This window comes from Ranitomeya imitator, chromosome 5 (genome assembly GCF_032444005.1).
Source record: "Ranitomeya imitator isolate aRanImi1 chromosome 5, aRanImi1.pri, whole genome shotgun sequence".
NCBI lineage: Eukaryota > Metazoa > Chordata > Amphibia > Anura > Dendrobatidae > Ranitomeya > Ranitomeya imitator.
Window position 1 is genome coordinate 665,584,400 of NC_091286.1, and position 15,605 is coordinate 665,600,004.

A 15,605-nucleotide genomic window follows, 5' to 3' on the forward strand; every position below is an offset into this window, starting at 1 on the left:
TTTTCAGGGAGACTTTAGAAACAAATTAAACTAAAATGATTTTTTCAGGAAGAATTTAGAAACCAAATAAAATAAAATGATTTTTTCAAGGACAATTTAGAAACCAAATAAAGAAAAAAAAAAAAAGGCTTTCTATGCCCCACTGAGTGAGAGATGGCACACACAGGAGTCAGGAGTGGCACACAAGCCCAGAGGCCAATATTTTTCTCCCACTGATTGATGTAGTGATTTTTTCAGGTAGATTTTGGAACCCAAATCAAGCAAAAAAATAAATAGGCTTTCTATGGCCCACTGAGTGAGAGATGGCACACACAGGAGTCAGGAGTGGCACATAAGCCCTGAGGTTAATATTTTTCTCCCACTGATTGATGTAGTGATTTTTTCAGGTAGATTTTAGAACCCAAGTCAAGCAAAAAAATAAATAGGCTTTCTATGGCCCACTGAGTGAGAGATGGCACACACAGGAGTCAGGAGTGGCACACAAGCCCTGAGGCCAATATTTTTCTCCCACTGATTGATGTAGTGATTTTTTCAGGTAGATTTTAGAACCCAAATCAAGCAAAAAAATAAATAGGCTTTCTATGGCCCACTGAGTGAGAGATGGCACACACAGGGATGGCACTCTAGCAGAAATGCCAATCTTAATCTCCCACAAAAAAAAAAAAAAAAAAAAACAGGGACTGTCCTACAATTACTATCTCCCTGCAGTAATCTCAGCCAGGTATGGCAGGCAGCAATAAGGAGTGGACTGATGCACAAATTAAATAAAAAGTGTGGACAAACAAACAAGATAGCTGTGCAGAACAACAAGATTTGTGCTTTGAAAAAAGCAGTTGGTTTGCACAGAGGCGTACACACAGCAATGCAGCTATCAGGGAGCCTTCTAGGGCAGCCCAATGAGCTACAGCGCTGAGAAAAAAAAAAAACAAAAACATGTAGCCTCCACTGTCCCTGCACACCGAAGGTGGTGTTGGACAGTGGAAATCGCTACAGCACAAGCGGTTTGGTGGTTAACCCCTTCAAGACCCAGCCTATTTTGACCTTAAAGACCTTGCCGTTTTTTGCAATTCTGACGAGTGTCCCTTTATGAGGTAATAACTCAGGAACGCTTCAACGGATCCTAGCGGTTCTGAGATTGTTTTTTCGTGACATATTGGGCTTCATGTTAGTGGTAAATTTAGGTCAATAAATTCTGCATTTATTTGTGATAAACACGGAAATTTGGCGAAAATTTTGAAAATTTCGCAATTTTCACATTTTGAATTTTTATTCTGTTAAACCAGAGAGATATGTGACACAAAATAGTTAATAAATAACATTTCCCACATGTTTACTTTACATCAGCACAATTTTGGAAACAAAATTTTTTTTTGTTAGGAAGTTATAAGGGTTAAAATTCGACCAGCGATTTGTCATTTTTACAACGAAATTTACAAAACCATTTTTTTTAGGGACCACCTCACATTTGAAGTCAGTTTGAGGGGTCTATATGGCTGAAAATACCCAAAAGTGACACCATTCTAAAAACTGCACCCCTCAAGGTACTCAAAACCACATTCAAGAAGTTTATTAACCCTTCAGGTGCTTCACAGCAGCAGAAGCAACATGGAAGGAAAAAATGAACATTTAACTTTTTAGTCACAAAAATTATTTTTTAGCAACAATTTTTTTATTTTCCCAATGGTAAAAGGAGAAACTGAACCATGAAAGTTGTTGTCCAATTTGTCCTGAGTACGCTGATACCTCATATGTGGGGGTAAACCACTGTTTTGGCGCACGGCAGGGCTTGGAAGGGAAGGAGCGCCATTTGACTTTTTGAATCAAAAATTGGCTCCACTCTTTAGCGAACACCATGTCACGTTTGGAGAGCCCCCGTGTGCCTAAAAATTGGAGCTCCCCCACAAGTGACCCCATTTTGGAAACTAGACGCCCCAAGGAACTTATCTAGATGCATAGTGAGCACTTTGAACTCCCAGGTGCTTCACAAATTGACCCGTAAAAATGAAAAAGTACTTTTTTTTCACAAAAAAATTCTTTTAGCCTCAATTTTTTCATTTTCACATGGGCAACAGGATAAAATGGATCCTAAAATGTGTTGGGCAATTTCTCCTGAGTACACCAATACCTCACATGTGGAGGTAAACCACTGTTTGGGCACATGGTAAGGCTCGGAAGGGAAGGAGCGCCATTTGACTTTTTGAATGAAAAATTATTTCCATCGTTAGCGGACACCATGTCGCGTTTGGATAGCTCCTGTGTGCCTAAACATTGGCGCTCCCCCACAAGTGACCCCATTTTGGAAACTAGACCCCCCAAGGAACTAATTTAGATGCCTAGTGAGCACTTTAAACCCTCAGGTGCTTCACAAATTGATCTGTAAAAATGAAAAAGTAATTTTTTTTCACAAAAAAATTCTTTTCGCCTCAATTTTTTCATTTTCACATGGGCAGTAGGATAAAATGGATCATAAAATTTGTTGGGCAATTTCTCCCGAGTACGCCGATACCTCATATGTGGGGGTAAACCACTGTTTGGGCACTCGGCAGGGCTCGGAAGAGAAGGCGCGCCATTTGACTTTTTGAATGGAAAATTAGCTCCAATTGTTAGCGGACACCATGTCGCGTTTGGAGAGCCCCTGTGTGCCTAAACATTGGAGCTCCCGCACAAGTGACCCCATTTTGGAAACTAGACCCCCCAAGGAACTTATCTAGATGCATATTGAGCACTTTAAACCCCCAGGTGCTTCACAGAAGTTTATAACGCAGAGCCATGAAAATAAAAAATAATTTTTCTTTCCTCAAAAATGATTTTTTAGCCTGGAATTTCCTATTTTGCCAAGGATAATAGGAGAAATTGGACCCTAAATATTGTTGTCCAGTTTGTCCTGAGTACGCTGATACCCCATATGTGGGGGTAAACCACTGTTTGGGCGCACGGCAGGGCTCGGAAGGGATGGCACGCCATTTGGCTTTTTAAATGGAAAATTAGCTCCAATCATTAGCGGACACCATGTCACGTTTGGAGAGCCCCTGTGTGCCTAAACATTGGAGATCCCCCAGAAATGACACCATTTTAGAAACTAGACCCCCAAAGGAACTAATCTAGATGTGTGGTGAGGACTTTGAACCCCCAAGTGCTTCACAGAAGTTTATAACGCAGAGCCATGAAAATAAAAAAAAAAAATATTTTCTCAAAAATGATCTTTTAGCCTGCAATTTTTTATTTTCCCAAGGGTAACAGGAGAAATTTGACCCCAAAAGTTGTTGTCCAGTTTCTCCTGAGTACGCTGATACCCAATATGTGGGGGTAAATCACTGTTTGGGCATATGCCGGGGCTCGGAAGTGAAGTAGTGACGTTTTGAAATGCAGACTTTGATGGAATGCTCTGTGGGCGTCACGTTGCGTTTGCAGAGCCCCTGATGTGGCTTAACAGTAGAAACCCCCCACAAGTGACCCCATTTTGGAAACTAGACCCCCAAAGGAACTTATCTAGATGTGTGGTGAGCACTTTGAACCCCCAAGTGCTTCATAGAAGTTTATAATGCAGAGCCGTGAAAATAATAAATACGTTTTCTTTCCTCAAAAATAATTATTTAGCCCAGAATTTTTTAATTTTCCCAAGGGTAACAGGAGAAATTTGACCCCAATATTTGTTGTCCAGTTTCTCCTGAGTACGGTGATACCCCATATGTGGGGGTAAACTACTGTTTGGGCACATGCCGGGGCTTGGAATTGAAGTAGTGACGTTTTGAAATGCAGACTTTGATGGAATGCTCTGCGGGCGTCACGTTGCGTTTGCAGAGCCCCTGATGTGCCTAAACAGTAGAAACCCCCCACAAGTGACCCCATTTTGGAAACTAGACCCTGAAAGGAACTTATCTAGATGTGTGGTGAGCACTTTGAACCCCCAAGTGCTTCATAGAAGTTTATAATGCAGAGCCGTGAAAATAATAAATACGTTTTCTTTCCTCAAAAATAATTATTTAGCCCAGAATTTTTTATTTTCCCAAGGGTTACAGGAGAAATTGGACCCCAAAAGTTGTTGTCCAGTTTCTCCTGAGTACGCTGATACCCCATATGTGGGGGTAAACCACTGTTTGGGCACACGTCGGGGCTCAGAAGGGAAGTAGTGACTTTTGAAATGCAGACTTTGATGGAATGGTCTGCGGGTGTCACGTTGCGTTTGCAGAGCCCCTGGTGTGCCTAAACAGTAGAAACCCCCCACAAGTGACCCCATTTTAGAAACTAGACCCCCCAAGGAACTTATCTAGATATGTGGTGAGCACTTTGAACCCCCAAGTGCTTCACAGACGTTTACAACGCAGAGCCGTGAAAATAAAAAATCATTTTTCTTTCCTCAAAAATTATGTTTTAGCAAGCATTTTTTTAGATTCACAAGGGTAACAGGAGAAATTGGACCCCAGTAATTGTTGCGCAGTTTGTCCTGAGTATGCTGGTACCCCATATGTGGGGGTAAACCACTGTTTGGGCACACGTCAGGGCTCGGAAGTGAGGGAGCACCATTTGACTTTTTGAATACGAGATTGGCTGGAATCAATGGTGGCGCCATGTTGCGTTTGGAGACCCCTGATGTGCCTAAACAGTGGTAACCCCTCAATTCTAACTCCAACACTAACCCCAACACACCCCTAACCCTAATCCCAACTGTAGCCATAATCCTAATCACAACCCTAACCCCAACACACCCCTAACCACAACACTAACCCCAACACACCCCTAACCCTAACCACAACCCTAATTCCAACCCTAACCCTAAGGCTATGTGCCCACGTTGCGGATTCGTGTGAGATATTTCCGCACCATTTTTGAAAAATCCGCGGGTAAAAGGCACTGTGTTTTACCTGCGGATTTTCCGCGGATTTCCAGTGTTTTTTGTGCGGATTTCACCTGCGGATTCCTATTGAGGAACAGGTGTAAAACGCTGCGGAATCCGCACAAAGAATTGACATGCTGCGGAAAATACAACGCAGCGTTCCCGCGCGGTATTTTCCGCACCATGGGCACAGCGGATTTGGTTTTTCATATGTTTACATGGTACTGTAAACCTGATGGAACACTGCTGCGAATCCGCAGCCAAATCCGCACCGTGTGCACATAGCCTAATTCTAAAGGTATGTGCACACGCTGCGGATCGGCAGCAGTTTCCCATGAGTTTACAGTTCAATGTAAACCTATGGGAAACAAAAATCGCTGTACACATGCTGCGGAAAAACTGCACGGAAACGCAGCGGTTTACATTCCGCAGCATGTCACTTCTTTGTGCGGATTCCGCAGCGGTTTTACAACTGCTCCAATAGAAAATAGCAATTGTAAAACCGCAGTGAAATGCGCAGAAAAAAACGCGGTAAATCCGCCATAAATCCGCAGCGGTTTAGCACTGCGGATTTATCAAATCCGCAGCGGAAAAATCCGCAGAGGACCAGAATACGTGTGCACATTCCTAACCCTAACCCTAGCCCTAACCCTAGCCCTAACCCTACCCCTAACCCTAACCCTACCCCTACCCCTAACCCTAACCCTAACCCTAGCCCTACCCCTAACCCTACCCCTACCCCTAACCCTAACCCTAACCCTAACCCTACCCCTACCCCTAACCCTAACCCTAACCCTAACCCTACCCCTAACCCTACCCCTACCCCTAACCCTAACCCTATTCTAACATTAGTGGAAAAAAAAAATTTCTTTATTTTTTTATTGTCCCTACCTATGGGGGTGACAAAGGGGGGGGGGGGTCATTTATTATTTTTTTTATTTTGATCACTGAGATAGATTATATCTCAGTGATCAAAATGCACTTTGGAACGAATCTGCCGGCCGGCAGATTCGGCGGGCGCACTGCGCATGCGCCCGCCATTTTGGAAGATGGCGGCGCCCGGGAGAAGACGGACGGGACCACGGCTGGATCGGTAAGTATGATAGGGTGGGGGGGACCACGGGGGGGGGGATCGGAGCACGGGGAGGGGAATCGGAGCGCGGGAGGGGTGGAACGGAGCGCGGGGGGCGTGGAACGGAGCACGGGGGGGCTGGAATGGAGCACGGGGGGGGTGGAACGGAGCACGGGGGGGGTGGATCGGAGTGCAGGGGGGGTGATTGGAGCACGGGGGGGTGATTGGAGCACGGGGGGAGCGGACACGAGCACGGGGGGAGCGGAGCACTGGACGGAGGGGAGCCGGAGCAGTGTACCGGCCAGATCGGGGGGGTGGGGGGGCGATCGGAGTGGTGGGGTGGGGGCACACTAGTATTTCCAGCCATGGCCGATGATATTTCAGCATCGGCCATGGCTGGATTGTAATATTTCACCCGTTATAATGGGTGAAATATTACAAATCGCTCTGATTGGCAGTTTCACTTTCAACAGCCAATCAGAGCGATCGTAGCCACGAGGGGGTGAAGCCACCCCCCCTGGGCTAAACTACCACTCCCCCTGTCCCTGCAGATCGGGTGAAATGGGAGTTAACCCTTTCACCCGGTCTGCAGGGACGCGATCTTTCCATGACGCCGCATACGCGTCATGGGTCGGATTGGCACCGACTTTCATGACGCCTACGTGGCGTCAAAGGTCGGGAAGGGGTTAATGGACCCTGCCTAACGCTATCCCTGCTTCTGACGAAGCGGCAGCAACCTCTCCCTAAGCTCAGATCAGCAGCAGTAAGATGGCGGTCGGCGGGAACGCCCCTTTATAGCCCCTGTGACGCCGCAGACAGCAAGCCAATCACTGCAATGCCCTTCTCTAAGATGGTGGGGACCAGGACCTATGTCATCACGCTGCCCACACTCTGCGTCCACCTTCATTGGCTGAGAAATGGCGCTTTTCGCGTCATTGAAACGCGACTTTGGCACGAAAGTCGCGTACCGCATGGCCGACCACGCACATGGGTCGGATCGGGTTTCATGAAACCCGACTTTGCCAAAAGTCGGCGACTTTTGAAAATGAACGACCCTTTTCGCTCAACCCTAGTATCGCTTTCTCACCGAGCCCCACTCCATACAGCCAACCAATTCCAGCCCTGAGCTGATGAGGGCCTAAAGCCCGAAACACGTGTCCACAGGTAGAAATTGATTGGCTGTGTAAATTTAGAAACTAATCCGCAGCATTGCACGCTTGGCGGTTCCAAGCGCTGTGGATTAGACTGGGGTGGAAAGAGATGATTTGCATAGCTCCGCCTACTACAAAGGATTCTGGGTAAACCTGCTATTCTTTGTATTATGCTGCTTGCAAGTACTTTCCGTTTCAGGAAAGCATTCACTATGTATTTCCTTTAAGTAGAGGGCTTTTCGGTCTCTTTCGTCCTGCTACATTTAGCCCAACTTGGGTCTCTCCCTAAGGTGGCTAGCATATATGTATCGCTTGCTCACCGAGCCCCACTCCATACAGCCAACCAATTCCAGCCCTGTGCTGATGAGGGGCTAAAGCCCGAAACACGTGTCCACAGGTATGAATTGGTTGGCTGTGTAAATTTAGAAACTAATCCGCAGCATTGCACGCTTGGCGGTTCCAAGCGCTGTGGATTAGACTGGGGTGGAAAGAGATGATTTGCATAGCTCCGCCTACTGCAAAGGATTCTGGGTAAACCTGCTATTCTTTGTATTATGCTGCTTGCAAGTACTTTCCGTTTCAGGAAAGCATCCACTAGTGTATCTTCATTCTTTGAACCAGGTGTCCAAGGACCTCCTTTCTTAGGGCAGTCCCACACGTCCAGATAATTCCGGTACCTGAAAAATCGGCACCGGAATTATCCGTGTCCGTGTGCCCGTGCATTTCTGTGGCACATCAGTGTGGCACACGTGCGGCCCACGTGTGCCGCCCGTGTGCCAAATGGGTACCACACGCACCGTGCAGGAGACAGCGCTAGTGATAAGTGCTGTCCCCCCCACATGGTGCTGAAGCCGCGATTCATATCTTCTCTGCAGCAGCGTTTGCTGTAGAAAAGATATGAATAAGCCATTTTTTTTGTTTCTCGTGTTTAACATAAAGATCCATGTCCCCACCACCCTCCCACCCCCCGTGCGCCCGCCCGCTGTTATTAAAATACTCACCCGGCTCCCTCGCTGGCTGGCGCTGCTTACTGTCCTGGCCGCACCTTCTCCTGTATGAGCGGTCATGCAGGGCCGCCGATTACAGTCATGAATATGCGGCTCCACCTCCCAAAGGGGTGGAGCCGCATATTCATTACTGTAAATGAGCGGCCCCACGTGACCGCCCATACAGGAGAAGGTGCGGCCAGGACAGTAAGCAGCGCCAGCCAGCGAGGGAGCCGGGTGAGTATTTTGCATTACTGCTTCCTATGTGGGCTGCGGGAAGTGGCAATCAAGGCTGGTTCTGTAGTGCCAGTAGGCCAAGATCCCCCTGTAGGACTGTTGGTGTTCGGTAACTGCGGCAGCTTCGCGGCCTAGCTGTTCTCTCTTCTCCTGTGGACCTTCTGGTCCACATCCTGGTTCCAGCACCATCAGCTGGTTCCGGGCAGAGCCTTTGGCTTAGGTGCCTCCTTCTGGGTTTCCGAGTTCCGCCAATGTCAGGCAGTCCTTGGTAGTGCTTTTTAGCACAGGTACCTCCTCCTTAGTAACCAGGTTCCAGCATCGTCAGCTGGTCCTCGGTCGTGCCATTGGCTCTTGCACACTTGGGCAACGCATCCGGGTTCCAGTACCGTCAGCTGGTTCTCAGTAGTGTCTTTGTCACGGGTAATCCCTCCTGCCCAGCCTGAATCCAGCACCGTCAGCTGGTTCCGGGTAGTGTTAAGGTCACTTAGACTCCAATACGTTGTCCCGTCGTGTTGCGGTCGGGTTAGCCAACTCCATGATGCCTCCAGTTTAGGAGCTTCCTATGTGGGCTGCGGGAAGTGGCAATCAAGGCTGGTTCTGTAGTGCCAGTAGGCCAAGCTCCCCCTGTAGGACTGTTGGTGTTCGGTAACTGCGGCAGCCTCTCTCTTCTTCTGTGGACCTTCTGGTCCACATCCTGGTTCCAGCACCGTCAGCTGGTTCCGGGCAGAGCCTTTGGCTTAGGTGCCTCCTTCTGGGAATCCAAGTTCCGCCAACTTCAGGCGGTCCTTGGTAGTGCTTTTTAGCACGGATACCTCCTGCTTAGTAACCCAGCACCGTCAGCTGGTCCTCGGTCGTGCCATTGGCTCTTGCACACTTGGCCAACGCATCCGGGTTCCAGTACCGTCAGCTGGTTCTCGGCAGTGTTTTTTGCTCTTGTACCTTCTGCTCCCTATCCTGGTTCCAGTACCGTCAGCTGGTTCCGGGCAGAGCCTTTGGCTTAGGTGGCTCCTTCTGGGTATCCGAGGTCCACCAACGTCAGGTGCTCCTTGGTAGTGCTTTCAGGCACGGGTACCTCCTGCTTAGTAACCGGGTTCCAGTAACGTCAGCTGGTCCTCGGTAGTTCCATTGGCTCTTGGACCTTCGGCTACCCATCCGGGTTCCAGTACCATCAGTTGGTTCTCGGCAGTGTCTTTTGCTCTTGTACCTTCTGCTCCCCATCCTGGTTCCAGTACCGTCAGCTGGTTCTGGGCAGAGCCTTTGGCTTAGGTGCCTCCTTCTGGGTATCCGAGTTCCACCAACGTCAGGTGGTCCTTGGTAGTGCTTTCTGGCACGGGTACCTCCTGCTTAGTAACTGGGTTCCAGTTCCATCAGCTGGTTCTCGGCATTTTCTCAGCCTTCTTGTACCTTCTGCTACATTTCCAAGTTCAAGACCCTAAAGACGGCGACCCGGAAGACCACCCCTAAGATGACGACGACACCAGAGACGACAACCACTGAGATGACGATGACCCTGGAGACGACGACCCTGAAGACCACCCCGACGACGACGACGTCAACTCCGGAGACAACGACCCTGGAGGCGACGACCCTGGAGAAGATGACATGGAAGACCGAGAAGCAGAAGAACAAGAGGCTGCAGAACAAAGAGCAGAAGAACATTAGGCATAACACTTAATATCAGAGCAAAAGATATTATCTAAATTATATGCAGAAGAAGACTAAGCAGTGTATGGAGGTGAGTCCGTTCCTCCTCGTGGTGCCCCTGGATAAAGCCTGATGCTGCAGGCCAAACTGAACGCGGACAAATGTAACTCTTTTGTGACAGGCAGAACGGAAGGTGTAATCTTCAAACTTTTATAGATAACAACTACAGGAATGCCTGTCACAAATAAGAATATGCTGAAGAAGTAGAATATGAAGAATAATAATAGTTGAATAAAAAGAATATGTAGAATGTAAAAAAAAAAAAAATAGGTAGAAGATGAAGAAGAAGATGAATAAGGTGAAGAAGAAGTTGATGTCAAAGATGCTGATGATGATGAAGAAGAAAGTGTGGGAAAAGTAAATAAAAAAGGTGAAGGGCGTGGAAGTAGTGAAACATCAATATCTGACAAAATAAAATAAATTCTTAACATAGTCAATATCTTTGTAACTCCGAACGTCTTTAAAAAAAATAAAATTCCTGCTATTCTATTTGATTGGGCTAAACCTCTATGCCTTTAATGTCTCCGCCATCTCCCCAAATACATCCTACATTATTCTTAGTTGTTTTCCTTCATGTAGAATGAACCTACAAGGAAAGAAAGGGTTTATTTTAATTCCGATATTTTGGTCTCATTGACTTGCATTGGTATCGGGTATCGGGTATCGGTATCGGCGATATCCGATATTTTTTGAATATCGGCCGATCCAATCCGATACCGATACTTTCCGATATCGGAAGGTATCGCTCAACACTAGTTACAATATACATATGAATATCTCCTGTAAACTCTGGTGTCTCACACAGCATGATGCTCTCGCTGAGATATGTTTTCCGTGGCCATTGTCATACTCTAATTGCTTACTCTTTTGACATAAAATAATCATGTGTTGCCTAAACCTTCTTAGCATTATACGACATATAATATTATTTTATGTTTTTTTTCCACTTTATGTGTGTACTAGTACCGAATTAAAGATTATTCTGATGAAGGTCCAAAGGCGGACTGAAAATGTTCAATAGCAACATTTTTGTCTGGATGCAAAAAAAAATTGAATTTTTTTTCACAAATTGAGTGCCAAGTTTATACCCAATTTGAGAAGTGTCAACTCAACATTTAGATATGGAGGCACAACCATCGTGGTCTCACACAGATTCCCCAAAAGGAAGAAACTGCCCCATTCAGATTCTCACATTTAGAAATGTTCTTATTTGCTCTCATCTCTCCTCCAACGTGCAAAAAGAATAACTCACCGGCTGAAAAAGGCATGAACGCTTCATTCCTTACAAAATTTCCACTGGAATCCAAAAAGTGTTCTGGGTAGAACTCGTCGGCCTTTACAAAGTGATTCTTATCATAAAGTACGGAGGTCAGCAGTGGGATCACCTGGATTCCCTGAAAGGTTCAACATTTATATAAGTCATATTTAATTAGGAACCTCCCTCATTAGGCTTTATTCATTTAACCCTGCTGTTCTGTTCGGTCTGGGGAGACCTATTTTGAACTTTGGTATTTTTTGGGGTGTTCAAGATGCGGTTCGAAACTTGTGGTTGATTGACTTAAATGAGGATGGGTCGGTCGGCCACGGGTTTCAGAGCCGCATCTTGAATATTTTAAAGAATATTGAAGTTCAAAGTCGGTCATTTTTGACCAACAGAACAGCAGGGTTAAAGGGAATTTGTCAACAAGCTTTTGCTACCTCATCTGAGAGCAGCATAATGTAGGCAAAGAGACCTTAAATCCAAATATCCACTTAGTTTACTGGGTTCAGAAGTACTGACATAATCAGAGATAAGTGTGAAGCAGAGCTGACAAAGCTGCCCTCACCTCCACCACAGCTAACCCCACCTCCACCATGCTCAGTATTTATATTGCCTACTGAATGTGAGCTTATCACAGGAAGGGGCGGAGTCAGGCCAGTGCTCACACTACCAGCTAATCACAGCAATGATAATGTCCTGGTGATAAAACCTTCCCTGTGAGTAAACAACAGCACACTGCCTGATAAGTGACACATCACTGAAAACTGTGTTTTTACCAGATTACCTGGCAAAAACCTGCTGAGAGATTCCCTTTAAGGCTAGTAATGCATAGTAAAAAATAAATGAAAATAAATGTGTTTTTTTTTCATTAAATAAAGTATTTTCATGTTCTCAAACAGTAGGCAATAAAAAAACCCATATAGGGAACTGATGCAACCAAAATGGACTGGAAAGTGCAATCTAAACCACACAGCACTTGGCCTAAGAATAACATAATAAAGGGAAAAAATGGGGGTCAGTTTGTGTTGAAATAATGAAATGCCAATAGAACTTATTTCCCCCCACATGTCAACGTCAAAAGAAAAATGAAAAAGTTATGGGCCTTATCTCAAATGAGAAATATTTATTATGAAAAAGTAATAAAACAAAACCTCTACATATTTGGTATTACCATTACAGAGTAGTTAACCCCTTAACGTCCATGGAGGGACACAGTCCATCCATGGAGGCCTCACCCGGTTTGGTGTGGGCTCCGGCGATGAGCCTACACCTTTTCCAGGACATGACAGCTGATCTGATCATCTGACATGTGCCCGGAACAGCTGTGGGTGAAATTGCGATTCTCCTGCGGCTGTTAATATGTTAAATGCCGCTGTCAAACTCTGACAGTAGCATTCTCCATGGATGAGCAGGGAGCTTGTCCTTTCCTCCTCACATCAGCGTCCGTGTCACATAACTGCGTGTCACCGACAGGTTGCCATGACAACCCGGGGTCAGGAGAAGACCCCTGCGGGTGTCATTGTTGGATCGCTATGAGCACCACGTAGTGGTCGGCGCTAATAGCAAGTGAGCATTTCTGCTACATAGAGCCGGTCTCCACCCCTGCTCTATATAGAAGAGGCAGCTGCAGCTTCTAGTCTCCCATGGAGACCTTTGAAGCATGGAAAAAGTAAAAAAAAAGTTTTTAAAAATATTTAAAAAAAATAACAAAAATCTAAAAGTTCAAATCACCCTCCTTTCGCCCCATTCAAAATAAAACAATTTAAAAAAATCAAATATACACATATTTGGTATCACCTGATCTATCACTATAGAAAAAATAATTAATCATATTGGTAAACGGCGTAGCAAGAATGAAATCAAAATGCCAGAATTACGTTTCTTTAGTCGCTGCAACATTGCAATAAAATGCAACAACGGGCCATCAAAAGATCGTATCTGCGCCAAAATTGTATCAATAAAAATGTCAGATCGTCATGCAAAAAACAAGTCCTCACCCGGCCCCAGCTCACAAAAAATGCAGACGTTACAGGTCTCGGATAATGGCAACGTTTTTTCTTTTTTTAACAAATTTTGGAATTTTTTTCACCACTTAGATAAAAAAGAACCTAGACATGTTTAATGTCTATGAACTCATAATGACCTGGAGAATAATAATGGCAGGTCAGTTTTAGCATTTAGTCAAAGAAAAAACAGTGTGGGATTGAACTTTTTTTTGCAGGGAAATCCTGCACTTGGCCTTTTCTTTACCGTTTTTCGTTACACAACACGGTAAAACTAATGGCGTCTTTCAAAAGTACAACTTGTCCCGCAAAAAACAAGCCCTAACATGGCCATTTTCACCAAAAATTAAAAAAGTTATGGCTCTGGGATGATGGGGAGCAAAAAATGCAAATGCAAAACCAAAAGTACCCTTGGTCATTAAGGGGATAAAATGTAATAAAATAAAAATAATAATAATAACAAGTTTGTTTAGCATGGAAAGCTATGAAACCTTGCAAATTACTTAAGGAATTTAACTTCATTCCTGTAAAAAATGCAAGTTATTGGCTTAAAAAGCCTCTTTGATTTGATAAGCAGAGAGCTCAGAGGAGGACAATGGGTCTATAGGCGCCGAAATCAGAATAATTGTGAACATTTGTGAAATGGATGGAAAATACCTGTCCATAAAGCGTTATCCAATACTTATCGGTACATAAAAAATAGGCACATGGTGGTTTCAAAATAAGAAAAACAAAACATCATCTTGGGCCTCTGTCGTTCGTCTGCACCACTGCCCATGTCCCAAATCTCCTCCTTCCATTTCTGTCTGATTGCTTCACAAAATACTCCATCCATACTGGTTAAAATATAACACGACATCGCCGACTGGAAGAGGAAGCAAGGAGACTGGCTGGGGAAACTGCCTGCTAAGTGATTATCTATGCCAAAGTAAAAATAAATAGTGGAGACCACTTAAATTTGGTGTTATAAACAAATACGGTTCAATATTTCTTTTTTTACTTACTTTGGGAAGGAGATATCCTCTGAAGTTTACATCCTGAGTAGTAGCGTGGGACACATTGGCAGGAACAATGTTTCCAAATCGTTGAATCTCGTGGATGACGGCATCAGTATACGGCATCTCTTTACGATGAATGACCTGGGGCTCATTTGATCCAATAACTTTATCGATCTCACTTTGGACCTTTTCTATTTCCAACACAAATACATAAAACTATATGTAAAAAAAGGATATTTGGTGAGAACTTTCATCTGTAAAAATGATAACATTTCAGCCTGATTTCCAATATGGCATTTGATATCACTGTGGTTGTTATGAAATTACAGGTTACGTAACTTTAATTTCCCCCCTGTAGTAAAAATTATTTCCATATTCTTCTGTAGAGAAATTCTGAGATTGCAATTTTACCTAAGCCAAAAGTTATTTTTGACCACTCGGATTTGTATTTGGAATTTGTGCTCTCTTAGATAAGCATTACTATTACAAAGTCTCTTCTTTCTTCTGGTGGGAATCTGTAGTATGGTGGTTAGTAGACCAAAATAGTATACTATCAATTTACATGATGGATGCCTCATCTGATCCTAATTAATGTTCTGCCTAGCCTCTTCTTCCTTTAGTGCACAATGTTGGGCATCGTAACTATTCACCGAAGCTTTCGATGCCGAGAAGGCCCCTAATGTCATGACACACACCATGAGGTTGTAACATCAATACGTGCATCTTCTAAAGTTCTGACTTTTCCTAAGGTGGAACATCATGATTACACAATGTGTGTTGGGATGTCAGAGGCTAAATTGGAGCCGGAAGAGGACAGATCACTGGCGCCATGTTACAAAGGAAAAAAGGTCAGATGCAGATAGACAACAGTTATGGTGGAGGGTCACATGAGCAAAGGGTGAATATTATTGATCTGTCCATTTTAATAAGGACATTGTAGCTTGTTTCATGAATTAAAGTTTTGGTAATATAGTGTTGGTTTGCTGTGTTATAGCACCACCCAGTGGTGGTTAAATTTATAACCTGTGTTTTAGTAATAATTAGAGTGTTGCATTGTGGGATTGTACCAAGATATGTTGGGAGAGAGAGAGACTCCATTACTTTCCTGTGTACTTCCTGGGACACACGTGTTCATGTGCTGTGCAGAATTATCTCACTTGCTTGCCATCCTGGTTAAGTTTATCCGGTAAGATTGTTGCCTCTGTTCTTGCAATATAGTGTTCTACAGAATGTGATTTATTGTATAGCAGCTAGTACTTGGGAAATCTATTATCAGCCACTTGCTGTATGTAGTTATATGTAGAAGTTGCATCATCCTGTATATTTTTCCTGCGAGTTGTAAAGTATCAGCTGTGTTGT

General features: G+C 44.6%; 1 protein-coding gene across 3 annotated transcripts in view; it reads right to left on the reverse strand.

The window, feature by feature from the left end:
* The window catches only part of LOC138638726 (cytochrome P450 2K1-like), a 384,462-nt gene that overhangs the window by 54,734 nt on the left and 314,123 nt on the right, over window positions 1-15,605 (reverse strand). For all 3 annotated transcript variants that reach the window (XM_069728255.1, XM_069728256.1, XM_069728257.1), the window contains 2 exons: window positions 14,253-14,437; window positions 11,237-11,378 (listed from right to left, as the gene is read on the reverse strand). In XM_069728255.1, the coding sequence (XP_069584356.1) occupies window positions 11,237-11,378; window positions 14,253-14,437 (327 nt within the window). The remainder of the gene's footprint in view (window positions 1-11,236; window positions 11,379-14,252; window positions 14,438-15,605) is intronic.